The sequence below is a fragment of the Pleurodeles waltl genome, chromosome 2_1 (assembly GCF_031143425.1).
Source record: "Pleurodeles waltl isolate 20211129_DDA chromosome 2_1, aPleWal1.hap1.20221129, whole genome shotgun sequence".
Lineage (NCBI taxonomy): Eukaryota > Metazoa > Chordata > Amphibia > Caudata > Salamandridae > Pleurodeles > Pleurodeles waltl.
Genome location: NC_090438.1, coordinates 667,492,893 through 667,518,431, shown reverse-complemented (window position 1 = coordinate 667,518,431; position 25,539 = coordinate 667,492,893). Strand labels below are relative to the sequence as shown.

At 46.3% G+C, this 25,539-nt stretch overlaps 1 protein-coding gene across 4 annotated transcripts in view; it reads left to right on the top strand.

The window, feature by feature from the left end:
* The window catches only part of SLC6A20 (solute carrier family 6 member 20), a 441,916-nt gene that overhangs the window by 71,971 nt on the left and 344,406 nt on the right, over window positions 1-25,539 (top strand). Inside the window, exon 1 of one of the 4 annotated variants that reach the window (XM_069216300.1) lies at window positions 1,397-1,605. The exons of 2 other annotated variants lie outside the window; for them this stretch is intronic. In XM_069216300.1, coding sequence (XP_069072401.1) covers window positions 1,485-1,605 — 121 coding nt within the window. In that variant the 5' untranslated portion in view covers window positions 1,397-1,484. Of the gene's footprint in view, window positions 1-1,396; window positions 1,606-3,030; window positions 3,052-25,539 lie in introns of those variants that run through there. One more of the 4 variants, XM_069216319.1, reaches the window with a different exon arrangement.

Below are 25,539 nucleotides of genomic sequence, written 5' to 3'. Positions count from 1 at the left end.
TATAGGGAAAGTTGGGGCAACATATGATTCTTGAAGTGATGTATCGGGAGGGGTTCGTTGGGGGCAAGAGGGGATTCTTTGATTTTGTTTTTGGTTCACTGTCATGCAGCAGCACCCACATACATGATCGACTTCATGAAATCAGCTGGAGACACAGGCTGGGTTACTTCCATCCAAGCCCTCTCTGGGGCCCCGACGCAATCCCATAAGCACATTTGGTTCCTCCTTGCTACCGTCCCCAGTTGACCAGATGATGAAGCTCTTTGTTATGTCATGGAATGTCAATGGTCTTCTCAACTCCATTAAGTGGACAGCAGTCATCCAATATGCTCAACGCAGCCAGCCACGTGTCCTGATGCTTCAGGAAACCTACCTGATAGGGTCGCACTGCCCATTCCTCAGACGGTACAGTTAAAACAGGGTGTTTCATGCAGGACTTTCCCCGGGACCCTGGAGAGTCACCATTCTCTTCCATAGAAGGCTACCATTTTCAGTGACGACCATAACAACGGACCCACTGGGCAGATACATTGTGGTTGAAGGCGTTCTAGAAGGTAACCAATGTATATTACCTTAGTATATATATCCCACTGGAATTCCATGGGTGGTGCATGGGCCTTCCTATGCAACCACCCTGGGTTTTGAAGAAACTCTCACTTTGCAAAAAATTGTAGACAGGGATTTGCACCAAAATTGTGCACCTACTTGAACAAGGTGTAAAGGGGAGAAATGTTTTCACTTCTCGTTTTTCCCTCGTTGCATGTGTGAGGCATACTACAGTACTCTTACAGACTGGAAAAAAACTTAAAGCATTGTTTTTGTACTGCGAGGGATCTTTTCCAGTGCACAAATTATGCTTACCATAACGCAGACACCCTTGCACTATGGCGCAAGGTTTCTGCATTGGTGCAATACAGCCAAAAGGGCACCAAGACAGAGAGAAAGCACAACAGAGTCGCATCTGAGAGTACATGTCGCTGTTCTGCTTTCGTCCGTCCACACAAGCAACTTTCCTTGCTGGAGTGTGTTGCATGATTTTGAGTAAATTTGATCTAAGTACCTTTTGGCTGTGAACCTTGCACTGCTAGCGCTGCCACCTGTCCTTTGCATGGAGTAAGGAACTGGAAGCATTCCTGCTTCAACTTATTCCACGTGAAGACACTATACGCTGTTCACAACTGTCCTCTACCCTTTCCATGTGTGAGGAAAGCTTGTAAGAGCAGCCCATGTTTTCCTTCGGGGTTTTCAGGAAACGCCTCATTTGCCAAAAGCACCGCACTTTTTACATCTTTTTATTTGTCGATAATCTATTTACCAGCTTTCCGAGGACGCTCTTGTTAATGAGATTAGCGATTAAAGGGCTTGGTAGCGCCTGGCGCCTTCTCTGATTGAGAGGGACGCCGGCAGCCACCTGAAGGAGGGACGTCGGGCTTCTGTGAGCTTCACACACACTGCTCAGGTTAAGAGCGCGCTGCTGGACAGACATGGAGAAATCCCGGCCGGTGTGGGGCAACCCAATGCAGTTCATCTTCGCCTGCATCTCTTACGCCGTGGGACTGGGCAATGTGTGGCGGTTCCCCTACCTGTGTCAGCTGTACGGAGGAGGTAGGTGCGACCCGGCTGTTTACAGGAGGTTGTGCTACTCAGTGGCGTCGCCAGTGTGTCATGGCTCCTTGTGCAAGGAAGAAAATGCCTCCTTCCTCGACCGGTGTTTAAAAAGTAAAATACAGTAATAGCCAGGATTCAGAGGACCCCTCGGACCTCTGACCCTGGTGCCACTGCACCGGCTGCACCAAAGAAAGTTGCGACCTCGGTGCCACTTTGCTGCCCTGTTGGCATGGCCCCTAGGCCTGAGGTTACACTGGAAGCAATGCAATAACCGGCCACTTTTTAAAATCACTTTGAAATACCACCATGGCTTGCTGTCAGTGTAGTTTTATTGCAATGTACACTTCCTCCACTTATGTTATCCTGACTTAACTATCATATCTCAGAGTTGATACACGTATTTTCATTTCCCAGATTTGTCTTTTGAACACATTCTCCTCTCGGATGAGTTTTATTGTTGTGCAGGCAGGAGTGTTTCAAATCTGTGCTTCAAACAGGTATCCATTGAAGTTCAACCAAATATTATATAATTGCCTAATACCTTTAGATCTATGCAATTAAAGCCAAATGAATAAACTCTGTTGGAAAGGTGTTTTAGGCTTGAAATTATTTGTTACAAACTGGAATCAAAACGCTGCTCTTTGATGATTTCATATGTTTTGCCATTAAAGCCGTCATTTCACAAACTGAGGTGATGGAAGTAAATTAAGTAAGAAAAACGTGGAAATAAACAGGGGTGTAGCTACCAGTGGTGCAGAAGGGGCAGTGACACGAGGGCCCAGAGGCATGAGGTGCCCACTGAACCCCGATTGTTGCTATGTTTATCCATTAACCAGCCGTCTGGAAGCCTATTTTTCTTTCTTACGTCAGGACCCACGTCTTTCTTTCTTACGTCAGGACCCACGTCACTTTTACTATTCTACAGAAAACATTCATATATGAGAATGTTATGTTGCCGGTATGATAGTTTTATCAGGTTTACAACTTTCCTCATTAAAGAATCCTGTGTGAATTCGGCATTCGGATAAAATTTTGTCAGGTATTCTGTTGTCAGCTGTGTTACATAAAATTCTGTTCTGTACCCCGTATGTTACGGTAATAGATTTTGCATTGTGTTGTAGCATTTTTATAGTGCTTCATTGCCTGTTTAATGGGCACTGAAGCGCATTATCTGACAGACAGCACGTTGCATCGTGGGGAGTGCATGGCTGGCGGTGTGGTTTTTGCTGGAATCCTACATGTGAATCAATCAATTAATCAATTAATTCTTGTAAAGCACAACACTACTCACCCGTTAGGATCTCATCAGGTTGGGGGAGGAGGAAGTGTAGCGTTCACCGTTGGTTCTTAAAAAAGCCCTGTCTTCAGTTCCTTCATGAAGCTGAGGAGGGAGGTGGTTTGTCTGATGTGGAGAGGAAGGGCGTTTCAGGCAGTGGCTGCGAGGTAGGAAAAGGAGCGCCCTCCTGTTCTGGTTTTCCTGATGCGGGGTACTTCTGTGAGAGAGAGCTGGGCTGAGCCTAGGGTCCTGTGAGGTACGTGGAGGTTGAGTCGCTGGTTCAGGGAGTCTGGTCCGGTGTTGTGAAGAGCTTTGTGTGCGTGGGTGAGGATCTTGAAGGTGATTCTTTTCTTTATGGGAAGCCAGTGCAGTGTACATAGGTGTTGTGAGATGTGGAGTTGTCGAGGTAGGTCAAGAACCAGTCTGGCGGCAGCGTTCTGGATGTTTTGTAGTTTGCGGATGAGTTTCTTGTAGATTCCAGTGTAGAGTGCATTGCCACAGTCCAGTCTGCTGGTGATGAGGGCATGTGTGCCGGTCTTTCTATGTTCGAGGGGGATCCATTTGAAGGGCTTGCGTAGGAGACAGAGGGTTCAGAAGCAGGTGGAGGTGACTGAGCTGATTTGATGGTTCATGCTGAGATTGGAGTCCAGGATGATCCAGAGGTTGCAGGCTTGGCTAATGGGGGTGGGCAGGTTTCCCAGGGTGGGTGGCCACCAGGAGTCGTTCCACGCATTGGGTTGAGGGCCCATGATGATTACTTCTGTCTTGTTTGCGTTGAGTTGAAGCATTTTGGTGTCGTGCATGAGTGACCAGGGAGCTGCTCCAACCTTCGTCTGGGACGTGTGTGATGGAGCAGGAGATGTGAGAGGCAGGTATGCAAAGGGAGGATGAGAGGTGAAAGAGAAAGTCTGTAGGTGTCTGGAATTAATGCAAGGACCTTGTTGCTCCATTATGGCAGGGCCCAGCAGTACAAGAAGGACTGGGAATGATGCTACTCAGCTCATCCAGAGGCTTTGAGTGGTCTAAAATACGATATCAAGAGTAACAAGAACAACTCTCTACTTACTTACCTATTAATCCCAACAACTTTTGTAGCAACTCTTGTTGCCCCCACTAATGATCACATGTAACTCCTATTAACTTAATCTACCACACAGAAACTGGTATATAGGCATGGAAGCAGAAACTAATCACAGTAACCACTGGATTAACCACTAACCTTAGATTATGGAGTAGCTTGCTACGCAGGTAAAAAAACTCACCAGGGATATTAAATGCTATATAGATGTAATTACCATGCAATACAATCTACTCGGATGGCCTGTGTTATATGTAGTGCAGTTTGGGGGCAACTAGGTTGAAATTCATATGCAGCTACTCAGCAACGACCTTGTACTTTCATGTGAGTATTTTTCAGATAATTCTGAGGGCTTGACCCTATTGTGGGTAGAGAAATGTCCTTATTTAATGTGGGAAGCAGGGGGCTTAGGAGGAGCAAATATGAGAACACTAATAAGTTGAAGCAGTTAAAAAACCACAAAGTGGGCAATTGCCACAACAGTTGTTGAAGAAAAGTGAAAAAACACAATTCAAAACACCCCAAAAACTAACAAAAACAAAGAAAGGTTATTTAAAAAACATTGAGAAATTGGGTTGTTGGTTGGGTTGGGGGTGAAACCCTACTCTATGAACTGGTACAATCCTTATCAGGGTGAACCACAAAAGTCAAGAAAGAAACCTGTGCTTAACCCTCTGTTAGCCTGGTACAAAAGCAGTCAGGCTTAACTTAGAGGCAATGTGTAAAGTATCTGTGCAGCACAAAGAGTACTAAAGTGAAAACACAACACAAGAAAAATATCCGAAATCAATCTAGAAAAATAGAGTGAATTTTAGTAAATAAAATGACACATAAAACCCAAAATCCAGTCAATAGGACATCAGTTGAACCATAGATATTGCATTTTAAGTTTTTAGTGTGAATAGCACCTTGCATGAAGCAGAAAGCGGCACTTGCAGTTATCTGTTGGTACTAGACCCAGGTAAAGCCACAAGTACAGGCCAATCATGATGAAGCACAAGTTGGATACAAGGACTCGGTTAGTCTCGCCGAAGATTTACCATCTCAAGCCCAGCACCAAGCTGTTGGAGGAGGCCACATGTAAGAGTTTTTCGGCGCAAAGAGTAGGTCAAGCTTCATAGCTGGTCGTCACTGCAGGTCTCGCGCTGCTGGGCGTTGCAAACAGTTGCTGTCAGCCCAAAAAGCAGGTCTTGCTAGAACTTTACGTTGGCCGTCATCCTGGGCTACAGAGTCTTGGTGCAAACTGGCCTGCAGTCTTTCTTTCCCTTAAATATGGTAGAATTGTTTTACACCCAATTGGCACATTTAATTTACTTGTAAGTCCCTAGTAAAGTAATACTACTTGTGCCCAGGGCCTGTAAATTAAATGCTACAATGCTGTACAGCTGCAGCCACAGCGCTGATTGTGCCACTCTCCCAAGTAGACCTTTAAACATATCTCAGATCTGCAGTTGCAGCCTGTGTGTTCAGTTTTAAACTGCCATTTTGACCTGGCAAAGAAAAGCCTTTTTCCCAGGCCTAACCCTTCCTTTTCAATGCATATAAATCACCCATAGGACAGGTCTTACACAGCCTAGAGGGCAGCATGTAGTGCATTTAAAAAGTTGGACATGGACTTTTAAGTTTTACATGTCCCAGTAATGAAAAAGGCTAAATTTGTTTTTCACTGCTGTGAGGCCTACCTTTCCCATAGGATAACATTAGGTTAACTTATTACATCTAATATGTGACACCTTTCAATTGGGAGCAGGTAGGAATATGGAGTGTGGTGTCTAAAGAATTGTAACTTAAGACGCTCTTTAATGGTAAAGTTGGATTTTTTAGTCAGAATTCTGAAATAGCAACTTTTAGAAAGTTGGCATTTCCTTATCCAAACTATTTGGTGCCCACAAACTGTATTGTGGGTACCATGACTAGGTGTAGCTGGTGGTTGGTCTTTCTGTATTGCTCCAGACACTGAGGCAAAGGGTAAATAGGTGTTGGCAAGGTGGGCCATAATATAGTGTATATATAGTATTTATATATTGTTCATTTATTATCTATGTTTATTTATTAATATTTAGTAAACAGCACAGTTGTCATAAAAATGACCTTAAAAACATCTCACTGTACCACATCTGCGAGATGTGAAGCAGAATAAGGAAAACATTTCTAAAATAAAACTAAGCTTTGTAAATAATAAGGCTATTATGTTTTACTAAATCATCCCATTTTCATTGCACGGGTAAATATTGTGAGATGGCAGTACCATATTTCTACAAATTTCTGTTTTCCATGTTTCCACTAGCCTCTTTATCTCACTTTCACCTTCACTCTTGATCAACTTACCAAGCCACTTGGTGCTTGGTTGTTTCATTGCAAATATGGATATGGGGAAAAGAAGCACAATATGTATATCTGCCCCTATAGCAGTACATTAACAGCAATACCTGAATTTCTTAGAGGAAGTACTTAATTTATACACAAAGGATAGGCATTCAAAGGTAGCATGCCAAATGGCAATATAATGTACAAGGTATTTGTTAGTGAAGGTTTGATCTCATTCAAGGAGGCCTCAACTTTAGGTGTGCTCTTCCTTAATGGGGAGGATTGGCAGGGTGAACCCTCAAAGGCATGTCATAATGTGTATGTTTTTTTTCCTTTGACACCCAGTCTAACGGAAGTAAAGTTGAGGGTGGACCATAGTTCAGACGTGTCTATTGCTTCGGGCAGGCCCAAAATATGTTTGAACCAAGCAAGTGACGTGCCCCCAGCATGACATAGCCCTCCATGCAGGCATTCTCTATGATGGCTTAGCTCTGATGTCCTTCAGGCTCATATCCAGTGCAAGAATAGGGTAAATATAACAAGGGCTGATATACCTCTCTTAGATCTATCATTTAAGGACTGGTGGGTGTGCTTCATAGCAGGCTAAGAAGGAGTTAAAAAGCATTCTCGCAATGTTCTTGTATCCTTGGATATCAGCACCACACAGTGAAGCATTTTGGCAATATGCTTTTATAAACTTCTGCAGCTGGGGAAACCATTTTCACGCCATTATCATGCACAAATTTCATGGTTGTACCCCTGCATTAGGCCAACAGACTTCTTGACCTCACAATTGCTTTTTCCATATGTACATATTTAATAACATGGCTTTTGGGCCCACTTGAACCAATGGCCATGTCCCCTGGGCATGGCCATTGGGATGGTGGGCATGACTCCTGTCTTTACCAATACAGGAGTCAGGTCCATGGTGACTTGCCCAGCCGGCATCTTGGGATGGTGCTAGCTGGCAGTATACTTTTTCACGCAAAAAAATGCCTTTAGGGCAGTTTTGCGTGAAAAATATTAATCAGGGCCCTAGAGCAGCAATACATGCAAACATGGAATGTTCACATTTTGACAGAAATTAAGACTGGGGTAATTCAGTTCCATGAGGCTGCAGAGCAGAAAGCAGAGCACCTATATCAATAGAGTGTACAGAGGAGGGGACAGAGTAGAAGACATGTGGGCAGACATTTTGTCTCTCTGGTCAGCCCAGAATATCAAACAAATTGAAGAAGACATTAATGTGGCATTATGTGCCAGGCATAATGTATGGAAGGAGGTGTTCCCCTGTTAGGGGGACCACAAAAATGTCACAGTGGAATCCATAAGATTCCACTGCGGTACTTTTAGCAGCTCTTTTTATTGCCTGTACAGAGCAGGCGTTAAACGAGACACACCATTATTCTTAATGGGCCCCTATGTACCTTAATCCTTCTACGTACTACAATAGTGTAAACAATTATGACGCTATTGTCCTTAAACTGCGCCATGGAGTGCCATATGTTTAATACGGTGCACATATGGTCGCATTGAGGAGGCGCTGATGGGTGCAAGAAAAGTGGCGCTGCATACAATGCAGCGCCGCTTTTCTTAAATTTGGGCCAGTGTGTTTATTCTTACCTACCATTGCAAGCATGCTTCCAGCTAGTCCACAATTCAGCCCATTCTCCTCCTCCCTTTGCATTATTTATCATGCTTGTTGGGGACTACGTTCATGCGTGCTGCGTCATTTTTGCCCACACTGGTCTGAACCATCTGTGACTTCCATGATCCTACTTTCACTTTCCCTGCGCATAGGTTGCCTGGGTGGTCTCTCATGCATAGCCCTGCATGCCGATTGGTTGTTATATGGGACTGGTCGGTAATACGTTCCTGAAGCACTTTGCAGATAAAGTCCGGCCTTTCAGTGGTCTGGGTATGCTAAACAACCAGTTTGTTTTATAATCTTTTCCAGCCTTTCAGTTGGCTGGGTGTGCTAATCAACCAGTTTGTTTTATAATCTTCAAGTACTGAAACCCCAAATTTGTTGTTTCCATTATTTAAAGGAATTGTACTAGTTTTATCAATTCACTTATTTATTTGCGCTTCGCAAGGAACAGAAAGTCAGATATGAATATTCTCACAAGACTAACTGACTTAGGCCCATAGTTATACATTGTGTGGGCCGCATTTGGCCCACTTTTTGACACAAAAGTGCGCAAACATACAAAATACAATTATATTTTGTAAGTTTGCATCACTTTTGCGTCAAAAAATGCTGCAAATGCGGCGCAAAAAAAGTATAAATATGGGCCTTAGTGCATCAAAGCTAGTTTTACTGACTACTACTTTCAGCCAACCGGGTTATGTGTGATGTGCTGTAAATGCCCATCACTGAGTAATGTAACCACATGATTCCATGACATCGTGACTACATGGCTCCATATCACTTGGACCCCACTTTCCTGTTCCTGGACAGTGTTTTTATATATCATTGCTAGTAGGTGTGTTATTGGATCAATTAAAAAGAACCAAGACTACAACTACCAGACGCACTGATATGTAAATGTACCTTAACAAGCCTTTTTTCCAAATTAGAAATGGCAATATTCTCCATATGAGGTCTTTCATGGAGTTTGAGATAATTTGAGTTCAATGGCAGACAGAGGAAGAAGGTAAATGAAACGCTTTACTTATATGCAAGGCCACTTGAAATATGTGGCAGAGAGGACCAAATTATACGTCAAGGTTAACCAATTTATGTGGCAAGAAAAGGCCAGTTCTAACTCAAGCAAATGCGAGACCTGTTGCATTGCAAATGTATGTTCAATTTCCTTTCAGCTTAAATCTGCTGACATTACCACCTTTATTGATCAATTTGTTACTTTGTCTAGAGCTGAGCATAAAGCTAACCCCAAAGTGTCACATGTGTTTCAAGTCGTCTCCTAACTTTGACAACCCGACTCCATTTATACTAACTATTTTAATTGGATTAATTGAAGATCTAATAGAGCCCCAGATCAAATACAAACAAAAGAGTAAAAATAAAATATTGGCAAATTTAAATTTGAGGTTCGCCAAGCTGAGCACAAATGGAAACCTACTTTTGGTTGGAGCTAAAACGGCAACTGTCACAATATTAAAAGGCTATTTACTTGGAGCTCAGAGTTTTACCACTCCCTTCTAAAAAAGTCTAGGAACATACACAAAGAAACTTTTAAAATAATTGAGGAGTTGACCAATTCCCCCAGTCACACTTTTTATGCTCAAGGATTTTGTGAGTTTTTAGCGCATGTCTTTGTTGAAAAAGTGACTACCATTCAGCCCCTTGTAATTCTTGGGTTCTATTTTCTCTCCTTGCCTAATTGATATCTACATTCTTCCTCTTAAGAAACTGTTTAACTACTTTGATTGTAAGTTCTATACCTAGGGAAACGGCACAGGACTAATTTTTCATGTGATGGCAGTTTGACTTGTGCATTTCTTCAGAACTGCCTCTGTAACGTCAAAGGTTGGATGGATCAAAACTAGCAAAAGCAGTCTTCTCCAACAAGTAGCTCATGAGCTACTGGTAGTTCTCCAGCTACCTGTAAGTAGCTCCCCAGTGTGCAGCCCAGTCTACTAAATTACAAGCTTTCGCTTGGTTTAATTGATTTAGTACACTAATAGTGAGAGTGTATATTCAAGACGAAAATCTCTTTATTTTCAGAACTCGCTTGCTATTTAGACAAAATGTCTGATTTTCTAAAATATACTTAAAACTGTTATTTGTGTGATAAATCATGTGGCATTGGGGAGACATTGGGAGCAAATGCTTTGTAGCTCTGGCTGTTACATATTACCCATGCAGCAGAATTACATATTGACAATGCCTTTTTTACATTACTGCAAGAAACCATGCCTGATGCACTGCATGCCCACTTGCATATGATGGGCAATAATGTAATCTTGTCTGATGTCATCACTATTACCACACTAATAATATTAGTAGCTTGTGATGTGTTTCAGTTAACATAAACAGCTCTTTTACAGAAAAGGATGGAGACCTCAAAGATTAACATCAGTAAAATGGAAGTCGTTTCAGTTAGCATTGGCTCTAATGCATGGACTCCCGCTCTCAGGCCAGCATCTTGGCACATTTTCCACCTCACAGCCCAGCCTAAAGATTTTAGGTATATAAATACCGCAGCAAACTGCCAAAGAAAGCTTCACATACTATCGGCTTAGAGCATTGTGTAAGCCTAACTACCTTACATTTTCTCTGGAATCAAAGCCCTGCAAGGCATTATCTCTAATTATGACACTTTCCTTTAAAAGACATATTGCCTATAGACTTTACACAGCTATACAGACAGGTGCTTCAGTGACAAAACCTTGAGTTGAAAAAAGATGGGAATCAACTTTAGGGTACACTGTCTCCGATAAAGAATGGTCATTTTGCTGTACCTACATCGGTTTGTTGTCCCCCAGTGAAAGATTGAGACTAATTAATACTAAGGCCCTCAAGCCAGGGCTGTTTTGGAGTTTGTACCGCCAACAGGCTCGCAGTTCAAACTTGGGCATCAGGACCGCGGCGGAAATGTCGCGGTCGCACCGCTGGGACTGGCGGTTTCCCGCCACTTTTGTCCCGGCAGTTTCCCGCCACTTTTGTCTCGGCGGTTTCCCACCACTTTTGTCCCGGCAGTTGTAATCCCCCAGGGCAGCGCTGCCAAGGAGATTACGAGTCCCCCTCCCGCCAGCCTTTTCATGGCAGTATGAACCACCATGAAAAGGCTGGCGGAAAGGGGAGTCGCGGGGCCCCCTGCCACGGCCCCATGGAGCTTTTCACCGTCTGCATAGCAGACAGTGAAAAGCGCAACAGGTGCAACTGCACCCGTCGCACAGCCGCAACACCGCCGGCTCCATTTGGAGCCAGCTCCCGTGTTGCGGCCGAGATCCCCACTGGGCCGGTGGACGGGAAACCAGGTTTCCGCCCGCCGGCCCAGCAGGGATCTCAAAATAGACCCAGCGGTAGTGCAGGTGCATTGGCGGTCGCCATGCGGTTTCAACTTGGAGGGCGGTGGTTGCCACCCGCCAAAGTTGAAATGAGGGTCAAAATCACATCATCAGACATGCATACCTGTTAAATTGTACTCACTCAACCAACCAAATAACCCAAACTGCAAGAGGTGTATGACTCCTTGTGCAGACTTTATGCACCTTGCATGGACGTGTCCCAGGAGCGTCGATTTTTGGTGTGAAGTGTTTGAACTTATCTTCTCTATGGTAGAAGTGAGTTTGCCACCCTCTCCTAAAGTGGCCCTACTGAGACATACAGAGCAGATACTGCTGTCCCTTAGACGTTTTACATCTTTTCGCTAAAAGAAGGGTGGCATGTAGATGGGGATGAAACATAGTGCCCACATCAAAAGAATGGCAAGCTGGCCTTGCATATAGACAAATCTATCAGTCTACTAGGACATAATCATCGTAAAGGGAACATGTAGAAAAGGGTTCATGAATCAAGAGACACAGGGACTGTACCAGACTACCCCTTCGCCAGCAGACAGACAAAAACCTCAACAGGTCAACTAAACCCCAGTTGAGGTGCCACACTGCAAAAACTATTTTCTGAACTAAAGACCAAGTCATGAATTTTGAGGGTCAGATTTGCTTACATTTCATGCATTGAGCGCAGCAAGACAACTTGCTGCACTGCGTTGTGTGAAAGAGAGAAATCAGAAATGTACTTTATTTACAAAGTTATGGAACATTTCTGCTGTCTTTTTGTGCTGTTGCACTGTATGCTCCTAGCACCAATGCAGGCACCCTTGCACCATGGTGCAAGAGTGCCAGTATTAGGAGCATGCTTGTATTTGTGCAGGAAGAGAGACCTTTCTGCACATAAACAATCCTTACAGGCAATTACCATTTTCTTTGTGATGCAGAATACATCACACATAGGAAAATGAAGTAACAAGGATAAATAAAGAAATTTCACCTTGTTATGCCTGGGTCCAATTTAATGTATCCCCACGTTTACAACTCCTTTTAAATCTATACATGGGAACGCCCACACCCCACCAATGGAATGCTTCCCTGATGAAGTTTTCAAAAGTTTAAAACTTTTTTCCTAGAGCTCAAGCAACCACAGGAGTATACCTATGCCCACCAGGACCTCGGAGGGTAGGGGAGTCAGAAACTATGGATGCTCAGGATGCCAGGCAGAGGCCAACAGCAGAGTCCATGTCTAGTTCCAGTGCCACTGGTCAGCTCTGAGGGAAAGGCCTTTTGCAGCTTTTTGTGTCACTGTAGCCACTGAGGATGTCAGCCAACTAACCTTGGAGTCCACTTCTTTGCCCTGGGTGCAAGGAGAAGAACATCTAGTCCTTCAGAGCTCCTCACAGATCACAGACAGAAGGTCCTGTCCTCTTCTACTCTTCCACAGATCCAGAAAGTGTTCTGATAAGGTTCATAGTGGTACCATATTTACACCTGACACCAGCTAGTGGGTAGGGGTGACTCCTGGGCACTCCTTAACCATGAGGTAAAAGTTCCCAGTGCCAACACTAACAATGTTCATAGTAGTTTATATTTTCCTTACTGCAAACAGGTCCAAAATGACGTGTGTTGAGATGAGAAAAGCCTTCAGCCACACGGAACCTGGGCTCTGAGGTATGTGGATCTGTAGGGAACTGAACTATGGTAATCACTAGTGTCCTCCCACATCTAACACTACATCCAGTATGAAGTGTGCACTGTACCCACAAAAAGCCTAGAGACAGAATTCTGGTAGGTCGAAAGCAGGGTCTTTCATCAATCAGAGATGCGATACACAAGAATTGTCCTGGCAACCTATTGTCTTCCTATCAAGTGTGCCAAAGTGCTATATGCAGCTCAACAGACCTTTAAGGCGGGATTAATCACTGTGGTATCAACCGAATTTTCAAATTATCTGCATATCCTAATGAGTCATCTCTTCCCATTCAGGTCAGCCTAATGCGTTCTCTTCCTGTACTGACTGGGAGTTTCTAGAGAGTTAATGCAAATTAGCCCCTAGGAACTTCAGGTAGGGAAAAGGTAACTTTTTAAAACTTACTAGTCCTTGACATGTATTAACACCCCACCTTTCCAAATTAATTGGATTATAATAACTATTAACAATACGGTGAACTGTAGGGACATGATAATATCAATTTTCTACCTGTCCCATTTTTAAATACAATACACCCTACCTTGTGGACTTCAAGGCCAACATGTAGGTGGCTTACTAATATTTAAAATGGAGGTCTTTACCTGTTAAAAAGGCAGGTCATGCTGCAGGATTTACAGGCCTGAAGCCATGTTTACACTGACACTACACTGGATGGTACAATAAGTGCTGCAGTCCACCAGTGGCATGTGACTTTCAGTACTTGGGGTCTCTTTCTACACCACATACTAGGGACTTACAAGCAAGTTAAATGTACAAATCTGGAATAAGTCCATTTGATCATGTTTCGATGGGGAGAGCAGGCACTTTACCCTTGTTTAACAGGTTCAAAGTGCACAGACTTCTCAAGTCAGCAAATATAGGGTTCAGAAAAAGGAGAGAAATCTTGGGTACCACATAAAAAAGGCAAATTTCTCACAACCACGACTTTATTTAGGTTTTGGCTCGGCCCTTTGTCTAGCATATTTTCCATAGACTCCTCAGCTACAGAGTCTAATGGAATATTTCTTATGACTGGTGAGCCACTTTTTCCAGCTATTGGCCTGGGCAAGCATGGAGATTGATCCATTTCATGTTGATATCTGAACTCCAATTCAGATCACAGTTTGGCTGTTTTTTCTCCTTTCTGCTTAATAGCCAATTTCAGAGGGAGAAGTCTTATTTCTTCAATTATATCATCTGACCTTATCAATGAAATATGCATTTCTGATGGTTCAAGGAGAGACATCATAGATTTCAGGCCAAATTCAACAATGACTTCTGGTTTTCTACAATAGTCACTATTCTCTTCAAGTCCACAGCTTGCATTGCTGTCTTTTGTTCTTGAGCTATCAAGGTGAAAGAACTGATGTCTAAAGTTCTTGAAATTGTGCGCATTGCTTCAACGGCAGGAAACACCACCCATTTTTGGGTGTCATCCATACTTTGATTTGCTCTGCTTAGTTTGTTACTTATGTTACTTGGGGATGAGGCTACTTTGCCCTCACCTGGATTAGTTTCGATCCCCATTGGCTCTTTTACAGTATCCGTGGGCTCCCATATAACTAGGCATCCAAATTTGCCTCATCCTTCCAAAATCCCCACCAAGAACCCCACTGTGGTACTGTCCAATCATTCAATGTCCAATAAGCAACTAGGCAATTACTTTTTGCACAGGGCCTCCTTTGCCTTCATCTTCACATAAGAGCACTTTAATTTACATCAGTTCGGGGTATACCCTGCACAAAAGCAAAAAGACTATAATGTTACTCAATGTACAGTAACACTAAAAGCAATGTATAGGAGGCAAAAAACAGCTGTCTTTCTTCTTGGTTCACTAACAGCATTGTAGTCAGGGTAGTGGTGATTGGGGCGTGAATGTTTCAAAGTTCATGATTAGAATATGTCACTTCTAACAACTGCCATTCAATGCAATGGTATAATTTGAAATACAAAACTGAAATGTGTGACAAAGATCATTATACAAAGAAATACACTTTTTTGAATTTTGACGAGTCTTGATCATGTATGCACTGGATTCTCTGACCCAAGCAGCGCTGCTCATGGCCAACTTCAGGAGACCGGAACCACCCAAATGCCAAAAGAAATGGTTTTGAAACATACTTTAAAACCATTTGTTTTATATTGATTATTTTTAAAACACTGATGCTCTGCAGGCAAGAAACATGGCCTACGCATTCCAAGCAACAAAACCAGCTAACATTAGCAGTGGAGTTGGGCAAGCCAAGAAATTAACAGGTAAAGCTAACCCTAAGCCGCGTCAAGGTTCTGGCTTGGCTCTTAGAACCCAAGCACTAGTCAAGCCCTGAAAAAATATTACCATGCAAATCATACAACAAACATCGTGTTAAAATATGATGATGACTTTTCAAAATTAAAAAAGTGCATTTCTTTAACATGTGGAAGCTTTGACATTAAGCAGTGAAATTGTGATTTATCCAGGTCTTCTGGTTTCACTTTGTACAAATCATCCACGGGTATCTATTTGTTTTTCATATGTTAACGCTTTGTTTTTACCACTTTGTGCATTTTCTACAGTTTGTTTGATAGTGAAAACACAACCATAAGGCACTGGAGTGCTTTACATGAGCACCAGTTATATTACTCATGGTCACATTCATTTTTTAGTCACAGGGAGATTAAGTCATTTGCCCAGAACGACAGGACTTTGAGCTGACACAAAAGCTTGAACCTGGTTCCCCAATTCCAAAGGCTGCAGCCTGGCCATAAAACCACATCCTGGGTACAGCGGAGGTGGCAGGCAGAAGCCACTTGAAAGAAAGCCTTGTTATGGGCTTGAGGTTCCAAAAGGACCTCGATCTGAGCCAGAGCCAGGCTTCAACCTCTAGCCTGGCTCAGGGCTTTAGCCACGGGGGGCACCCCAAAACAGATGGCCTCCTCAGGTCAGTAATCATGTTTACTTGGGGCTGAAAATACTGAAGGCTCAAAAAATGAATGGCTTAACTGTGCAGCTGATTGTACTGAAAGTAAAAAAGCTGTGTTTGCCTCGTTTTCATGGCTGGCTCTGGCCTCAAGGTTTTGGGGTTTGGCTCCTCAGATGACATCTTCGCAGAGGGCAGCAGTTCAGAAGGAGTTTGTTTCACTTTCACGGCAGTGCCTGGGTCTTGGGGCTGGAGATGGTGGCCTTCTTCAGACCCTGGGAGTCTGAACTGCTGCAAAGGCTGCCCCTTCTCTGGCTGAAAAACAGCTACGGAAGACACAGCATTATATGTTTGCATTCCTAGTGCACCTTTTCCACTCCTTGAGGTGAGGCACTTTCTACACATTTGTTTTAGAATAAGAAACAAAAAGAGCACAGTGATAGCGGCAGATGGAGATTTGATTGTTGGTGATTACCCTTCAGGCATAGTGTACACTCTGGAAGTAGAGGGACAGGGCTATCCTGGCACAGTACAGGGGCACATTTGTCCCTGCAATCTTGAACAACAGCAGCAGCGCCAGGAAAATGAATGGTGTTGTCTTATGCAGGTAATGAGCATATTGTTGATGGGTGTGTGAGGAAGTCTGATTTGATTCAGATTTGCCTTGTGACATTAAAGCTCATTGCAGGAAAGATAGTCAGCCAACCAGAGCAGAGGCAGCTCTTGAGGCTGGGAACACACATTTGTACACTCACCTGTTCAAGGCTCAATTTTGTTGCATTCTCTGCATTGTAAGAATATTTTTTTGTGATTTCATGCCAGTTAAGTTGTAACCCTATATGTCAGGCGTTCCATGGACTACTGTTTCAGAGGCCATGGCCTGCAATCCTTCTCCTTTGAAGCCTGTGAATGGAGGCCATATTTGTTCACATGTAAGATTGTTGCCCTAAATTAATGACATTGTGCAAAGCAGCTGAGAGAACTTTCTTAGTTTCTGAATGGCTTAATAATTATGTCTTGAAATTCCTCTGCACGTCTTCAAAATGCATATATTATTCCTGCAGCAGAGCAATTGAAAGATGTTGGAGCTTTGCTGCTGGCCTTAAAACAGTAATTTAAAATATAATTGCAATGCTTAACACTGCATTGAGGGTGCTAAATCCTGATGCCTGTCTTTCCTTATTTAGCACACTGCATATGACGTTTCTCACCTACCTCTCTTTTACCCTTGAAAATCACTTTTTATGGATATTTCCTTCCCCGCTCACTGACTATGATGTATCTGCCTGTAATATTTTTAAATCACCCCTACAGCAGACCTTACAGCCCTAAGGCAGGGTGCATTATATTACAGGTGAGGACATATCTGCATGAGCAGATATGACCATGCTATGTCTTTGTTGATTGTTAGACATAGTAAGTGATCTGGGAAGCCATGTTAAGCTCCATGTGCTGGACAGTGGTCAATACGAGTTCTCCAGCTACATTATGGCTTCACTGAAACTAGGGATGTCTGATATCAAATACCTTGTATTAATAAACCCTCACGGATTCCAGTGATGAATTTATGAATACATGCACCCACAGGACACCTTAGAGGTGCCCTTTGAAAACCTTCCAACTGCGGGTGTGATGACTAACTGGTTTCTACCAGTCCACCACCAACAGATGAGCTCCTGACACCCAATGGTGAAAGTCTCTACTCTCGGACAGTCAGGAACAAAGCCTGCTCTGACAGGGGTGTTACCCAGTCTCCCCCTGCCCCCCCACCCCCAGTAGGATGACCTATAAATCTGCATTTCAAGACAGAGGGCTTCAAAGAGCTCATTGCCTTTGGTATGTGGATCTGGCTTCCCTGAGAAGTGAGGAGATGCCGATCACCCTGGCCAGGGCTCACTTGGTGCCTGGGCAGGCAGGGCAGTTAGCTATGCAGGAGGCGTGTTGCACTGCCAGGCTGGACACACCTCTAGGATGACCAGCCTGAATTGAACACAAAATTAGGAATTAGGAATTCTGGGGCAGGGTGATGCCTACTCCCCAAAGGAAGTGGTCCTCTAGGGGGCTTAGTGACCCCAGGGGTAAGTAGCCCATTAGCTACTACCCAGACTCCCCTTAATGTCCCTAAATTGAGTACTTAGGGGACCCCCTGATACCAGGACTTCAGATTCATTGGACTACAGAAGAAGAAGGACCTGAAGAGCTGCGAAAAGCAAGAACTGAGGAGCAACAACTGACTTAGCCCCTACCCCGCAGCCTGCCGACTGTCCTTGGATATTGCGCCAAAGACGGATCGTCCTACAGCTATTCTGCTACCAAAAGCCTGGGAGGACTACCAGCACTCTGAGAAGTAACCAGGATCTCCCGTGGAGTAGCAGATCATTATTGCAGGCACCAAAGAAGACTCAGGAGGACCACCAAAACCCCACTCCAGACAATACCACTGCACCTGTGCCCCCTAGCCCCAGTTGAAGTGGGCCAATGCTGCCACCGTGGTCCCCAGGCCCTACAGAGTCAAAGCCCACCTTGGGTTTGCCAACAGTAGTCTTCCCAATGCCTCCTGCAGCCTCTTTCTGAAGGCCCTCTCCAACCACGAGTATCCCCAACATGGAACCCAAAGCCAAAAGACACTAATGCACCCAAGCCCCACAGCCCAAGGAGAAGTGGGCCAATGGTGTCCCTACATGCCCGAGGATCTCAAAGGTCGAGCCTCCCATAGTTCCCCTGGACTGACCCCCCCACCCCTGCTTGCATTCTCTTTCTGACCAAACTGATCTCCATTGAAGTGAATGGGAACCCCGGTGCCATATCACACATCTGCCCCCGGACACCCCAGAACCCCCAAACTGCATTGGGCCTTGCCCCATACAACTCCAGAAGATTGGTCCTTTAAGTCGTTGATGGGTACCCATATGCAGTATATGGTTTTCCCCCATAGTATAACATTATCACTCCAAAAATTGCAGTATCAACTTTTGATAACTAAAAATTCATAGCTCTCAAACTACCTACTTGATTCATATCAAAGTATGTGTTTTTTTTATAAATTGGTGTTGGATTTCTTAATTACTTAATCACTTACTGCCTTTGTGTGTGCAGTACATGCTTAGCACTACCCTCTGATATGGCTAACTGCTCACTCACACTACCACAAAAGAGAGCATTTGGGGTTTCATTTATGCCTCTGTAATTCCTTTGGGTTTTGGCTGGACCCTTTATGCAGTGTACCTCTTTTTGGTCCACTATATGAAGAGCCCTCTTCCTACAAACCACAACACAAAGAATTATTAAGTCTGGGCTTTGATGTATTATCTTTAAGCTATGTACACTTTCCCACACCACTTTCTTTGTATGTCGCTTCACTATGTGAAGTAATCTTGTGCTGCTGAATAAAATACAATAAAATAAAACGCTTTTCACAGTTAATGCAGCCCCATGAGTTTATAATCTTGGGCAGAATTTGGGACAACTATGTGCAGAGCTTAATTAATCACCAGATCTCAGATTTAATGACAACCCCAGCCCTCTTTTGCTGTTGTATATATATTGAGTAGCTGACCCACAATCTAGTGTACAACATACTTTGGCATCAGACCTTTCTGTTTCCTGAGGACTACGGCTAATTCCTTATTAAAAAAGAGCTTTCTGCAGGATTTTACATCAGGAGCTGTTGAGCCTATTATTTCTTTTCACTTTAATAATTGTGCTCTTTGTTGGAAGGTTAAGAGATTTTCATGTCTCTTAATGTCAGTAGTACTCTCATGAGCTTAAAGATGGATAGCAGCTGAGATAACTTTTGTCGGTATATAAGAGTCTACAAGCACATAGGAAATATGCTTGTAGTGAAAAAACGTTTTATATACGTGAAAAAAACAGTAGCCATTTTACTGTATTTCTCCCTGTAATGTGACTCCCTTATCTTTAACTAATGCTGTAAGACATATTGCCCCTCATTACAACCCTGGCGGTCAGTGATAAAGCGGCGGTAGTACCGCCAACAGACCGGCGATAACCAAAATAGAATTATGACCACGGAGGAAACCGCTCAGACAGACAGCCACTTTAACACACCGACCACCACGGCGGAATCAACAAGCACCACAGCGGTAACCTCCAACAGCCAGGCGGAAGACAATGTACCGCCCACTGTCTTAAGACAGTCCAATCCGCCACCTTTTTCAGAGGGGTACCAACAACGTCAAAAGCATGGCAGAAACAGAGCTCAGAAGTCAAAGGACTCACATGTGGAGACTCAGGTAAGAACCACAACGCCATGGAGCCCGAGCTGCACATATTTCCGATGCTCTTCTACTTTCTGCTGCATTATGAATAGCAATGCCGGCGAAGATGACCATGGTGAGTACTGCCGCCTAGCACACAAGGGAGGGGGAGGAAAAGGAGAGTGACAAACAAACGCAACACGCAACACCCCTACCTCCAACACCATACACACAACCAGAAGCAGCAACATAACAGACCTACCCCGTACCCCTCAGGAATAATGCAAGGACAAACTGATTTGAAGAAAGTGAGTGTAATATGATAAAATACTAGGAATAAGTGCATCAAAATACAAACGTATATACATATTTACAAATGGAGGGACACTGCACAGTTCTCAATGTCCGTGGGCCACAGGGCCACAACACATAGGCCAAGGCCCCACCTCACTCCTGCAACAACACGGAGAGAACACTGCGGGGCATTAGGTAAAAAATACACAGGCACCTCAGCCGGAAGATGGTACAACACCATTGGTCCTGGAGTGGGCTTAATGCCCTGTGCAATGTCTTGGGGAGTGCAAGGCCATAGTCTCTCAAGTGGGTGGTTTGCTCACTGCCTCTGGAGGGGGCAACATGCCCTGTGCTTGGTCCTGGGGAGTGCAAGGCCACCGTATCACAAGTGAGTGATTTGCCCACTACCTCTGGAGGGGGCAACATGCCCTGTGCTTGGTCCTGGGGAGTGCAAGGCCACAGTCTTTCAAGTGGGTGCTTTGCCCACTGCTTGGTTCTTGGGAGTGCAAGGCCATAGTCTCTCTAGTGAGTGGTTTGCCCACTGCTTGGACCTGGGAATGCAAGGCCACAGTCTCTCAAGTGGGTAATTTGCGCACTACTTGGTCCTGGGGAGTGCAAGGCCACAGTCTGTCAAGTGGGTGGTTTGCCACTGCTTGGTCCTGGGCAGTGAAATGCCACAGTCTGTCAAGTGGGTGGTTTGCCCACTGCTTGGTCCTGGGGAGTGCAAGGCCACAGTCCCTCTAGTGGATTGCTTCTTCCACTGGTTCTGGAGGGGGCATTGTGCCCAGTGTGCTTCATCCTGGGAAGGATGGGGTGAGTGGATGGCTTCTTCCACTGGTTCTGGAGGGGGCATTGTGCCCAGTGTGCTTCATCCTGGGAAGGCCAGGGTGAGTGGATGGCTTCTTCCACTGGTTCTGGAGGGGGCATTTTGCCCTGTGTGCCTCATCCTGGGAAGGATGGGGTGAGTGGATGTTTTCTTCCATTGGTTCTGGAGGAGGCATTGTGCCCTGTGATGCAGATCTTGTGGAGTGCAAGGACACAGTCTCTCACCTGGGTGTCAGACCCACAGGGTTTGCAGGGTCAAGGACGGCCAACAGTCAATGGATGCAGGACTACACACTGTCCGCAGGCGGTGACGGCTGGTCAGTGGTGGCAGTGGCAGTGCTGGTGTTTGGGCTGGCACTGGTGGAGGGAGACTCCAGCCCATCCCCTCCAGCCTCGGACGGCTGCCCACTGGGGCTGCTGCGTCTGGCAGTGGGGCTGGTGGCGGTGCTGGTAGCGGTGCTGGCACTGGTGGAGGGAGACTCCAGCCCATCCCCTCCAGCCTCGGACGGCTGTCCACTGGGGCTGCTGCTACTGGCAGTGGTGCTGGTGGGAGGCTCCAGCCCATCCCCTGCAGCCTCAGACAGCTGCCCATTGGGGCTGCTGCTGCTGGCAGTGGTGCTGGTGGCGGGGCTGGCGGTGGTGCTGGCAGTGGTGGGGGGGGCTCCAGCCCTTCCCTTGCAGCCTCGCATGGCTGAACCACAATGGTTGGTGGTGGGGGCTCTGAATGAGCCTCCTGTCCTTCCTGCCTGCTGGTGCAGGCCCCTTGCCCTTCCTGTCAGCAGCCAGGGATTTCTCCTTGCCCTTCTCTGTTGCAGCTGGTGGTGCCTCCTTGACCTTCCCTGTTGCAGCTGGTGGTGCCTCCTTGCCCTTCCTAGATGGGTACCCTTTCAGTTTTGCTGACTTGTGCCCGGGATCCTCTCCCACCTGCAGTAGCTGTCGACACTGCTGTGGCCGTGGACTGGGTGGCTGAGGTGTTTGCCTGGGTTCCGACCACCCTGCCTCGACATGAAGGATGGGGGGGAAGTGGTAGGGAAGAGGTCAACCGTGGAGAGGAAAAGCTTCTTAGGGACATTGGGGCGGGAAGAGGGTGAAGGTTTGGGAGTGGAGGAAGAGGAAGTGGTTGTAGAAGGTGTCTGCTGATTTTGGTTGCAGGTGCATGGGATGGATGCTGTTGTGAGGTGGATGGCTGTTGGGTGTCTGAGTGCTTGCGTTTGTGTACTTTGGGAGGAGGGGGCACAGACACAGTGGGAGAGGATACAGGGGATGTGTGCATGGATGTGGGGGTGGTGACTGTCAGTGAGGAGCGTGTAGTGATAGGCGTGATGGTGATGGTGAGAGTGGATGAGGGTGTAGTGCATGCAGGTGTGAGTGTAGATGCAACTGGGATGGAGGTGGACGAGGAGGAGGAGGGCGACACAGTGGATGGTGTTTGTGTGAGTGCCTGTGGGATGATATGTGGTGCTTGTGTTTGCCTGAACCACTCCTGTGTGTTGTCTTGTGTGCATGATGGTCTGCCTGTGTGCTTGCGATAGGTTGGGGTTGAGGGAAATGGGATTGAGTAGAGGAAGTTGGAGGAGGGAGGCTAGAAACAGGGACAATGGCTGCCATGAGGGAGGAGGCCAGAGCCTGAATTGATCTCTGTTGGGCCGCCCTGCCAGAGTGAATGCCCTCCAGGAATGCATTTGTTTGTTACAAATGGGCTGCCAGCCCCTGGATGGCATTCACAATGGTTGACTGCCCAACAGAGATGGATCGCAGGAGGTCAATAGCTTCCTCACTCAGGGTAGCAGGGCTAACTGGGGCAGGGCCTGAGGTACCTGGGTGAAGGAGATGCCCACCCTCCTGGGTGAGCGGTCACGGGAAACACGCTGAGGGGCTGCTGGGAGGACGGTGCTGGTACGGGGTGGCGGCTGTACCTGTAGTTGGGGTGGGCACAGAGGTGTCCACCACCACCTGGGAGCTTCCATTAGAGGAGGTACCACTCTCAGAACTGTCCCCTCCAGTCTCTGCAGTGGTGCTCCCCCCACCCTCTGTCTCACTAGTGCCCTCACCGTCGGTGGAATCGGCCTCCTGGGCCCTGTGGGATGCAGCTCTCCCCGTTGCCAGTGCCTCTGCTCCTCTGCCAGATGATGCTAATGCACATAAGGACAGGGTGACAAACCAAAAAGGGGGGGGGAGACAAAGGATACCCTTGGTCAATGGCGGCAACACCACCGTTGGCGTACATGACACACACACTCAGGGAACAGCCCTACGCACTAGGCAATGCACTAACAGTCACAAAGCTAGTCACCAGCCCATGGACAGGGATACCTAACACCAATTGCAGCATACCTGAGACCCACAGAGCCCTGCCCAGTAGAGGATGCCTACTACCTTGGTTGGAGGAGGTTTACATCAGACCCTGCCCAACAGGAGACCTACCCTGCAATTTCCAGACTCGCCTAGGGGCGCCCACAGGCCCACATCCCCCACCTGGAGGCCACCCCACCAGGCGCTAGTAGTATATTGAGGCACGGTACTCACCCCCTTGTGGCTGCTGTGACGCCCCCAAGCACCCACCCAGCTCCGGATAGACCACCCCCAGTATGCGGGCCATCGGGGGGTCAGGGTTCGACGGGCACCCCTTCCTTGTTGGGAGGCCATCCCCAGCTGGGCCTCTGCCATCTTCCGTGCCCAGCGTCTCAGGTCCTCCCACCGTTTCTGACAGTGGGTGCTCTGCCTGCCGTAGACCCCAGGGTCCGCACGTCCTTGGCGATGGCACACCATATACCCTTTTTTTGATGGGCGCTGACCTGCAGAGAAATACACATAGGAAAAGGTATCAATCAGACAGTCCTGCCTGTTACACTCATGGCCCACCATAGCCCTCACATCCCCTTTCACACAGACATTGCCCACCATACATGCAGCACGCTGCCCAGGGCCCTTCCACCAACCCCCTCCTACATGAGGCCTTCACACACAGCACTCCATGCATTCATGCCCCATGCATCGTGCTCACAGTGTACTCGCCTGTTGGTCTGGAGGCCCATACAGCATTCGGTACTGAGGTAGGACCCCATCCACCAGTCTCTTTAACTCTGCAGCGGTGAAGGCAGTGGCCCTTTCCCCAGTGACATGAGCCATGGTCGGTTCCAGACACAGGTCACACCAGCACTTGCAGTGTAGGTCCTCTCCTGTTGAAGGTCAGGTAGCAAGTGAGTGAACAGATAGAAAATGGCGGTCATGTCCACGGCGGTGTGTACCGTCACAGCCGGCGTTCATCACCATTGGCCACTGTAACCCATAGGGCCCAATGGCATCCAATGAGGAGTTGCACTGCAGTTCTCGACCGCCCCCTACAACGGCGCACAATGTCAGCAGAATTACCTCATTTCCACATGTCCCTCCATACTGGACAGGCGCACACCATTTCGGGTGTGGGGGTGGGGTGCAGGCCATGGCACCTAACTGCGTCACAGTACACATAGACACCATTTGGGCCTATCCAAAAATATACTGTTACAGTCACAACATGCAATGTATTGTAGTGTTTGTAAGTATAGAATACTGACCAGCTGCTCACCGTTTTGCCCCTCTAGATTGCAACCGCTGCGGATGAATAGGAGATGGAGACATCCTCCGTGTACAGGCCCCTGGTGGACTTGGCAACAATGGAGGACAGGCACTTTATCCTCATCTATCGACTGGACAGGGCCACAATCACAGAGCTGTGTGCCCAATTGGAGCCTGAGCTAATCTCTGCTATCCGTCAGCTCACTGGGATCCCCCCTCTTGTGCAAGTCCTATTTGTGCTCCATTTCCTGGCAACTGGCTCCTTCCAAGTGACAGTAGGCTTGACAGCAGGAATGGCTCAGCCAATGTTCTCAGTAGTGCTGACCAGAGTGTTGTCTGCCCTGATTAAACACATGCGCAGTTACATCGTTTTCCCCCAGGTGGAGGATTTGGCCACAGTGAAAGCTGATTTATATTTAGTGGGTCATATCCCCAACATTATTGGGCCTATTGATGGTACACATATTGCACTTGTCCCCCCCAGAGAAATGAACGGGTGTTCAGAATTTGAAAGAGCGTTCACTCCATGAATGTGCAGATAGTGTGCCTGGGGGGCCAGTGCATCTCCCATGTCAATGCAAAGTATCCTGGGTCTGTGCATGATGCCTTTATACTGAGGAATAGCAGCATCCCATATGTGATGGCTCAACTCCAGAGGCACAGGGTGTGGCTAATAGATGAGCCCTTGTGCCCACCTAGTTGGTGTTGGTGTATGGGTAGGGTGTGGGACCTAAGGGTTAGTGTGTGGCTAACAGTTGTCCCTCGATATTTTCAGGTGACTCTGGTTACCCCAACCTCTCATGGCTACTGACCCCTGTGAG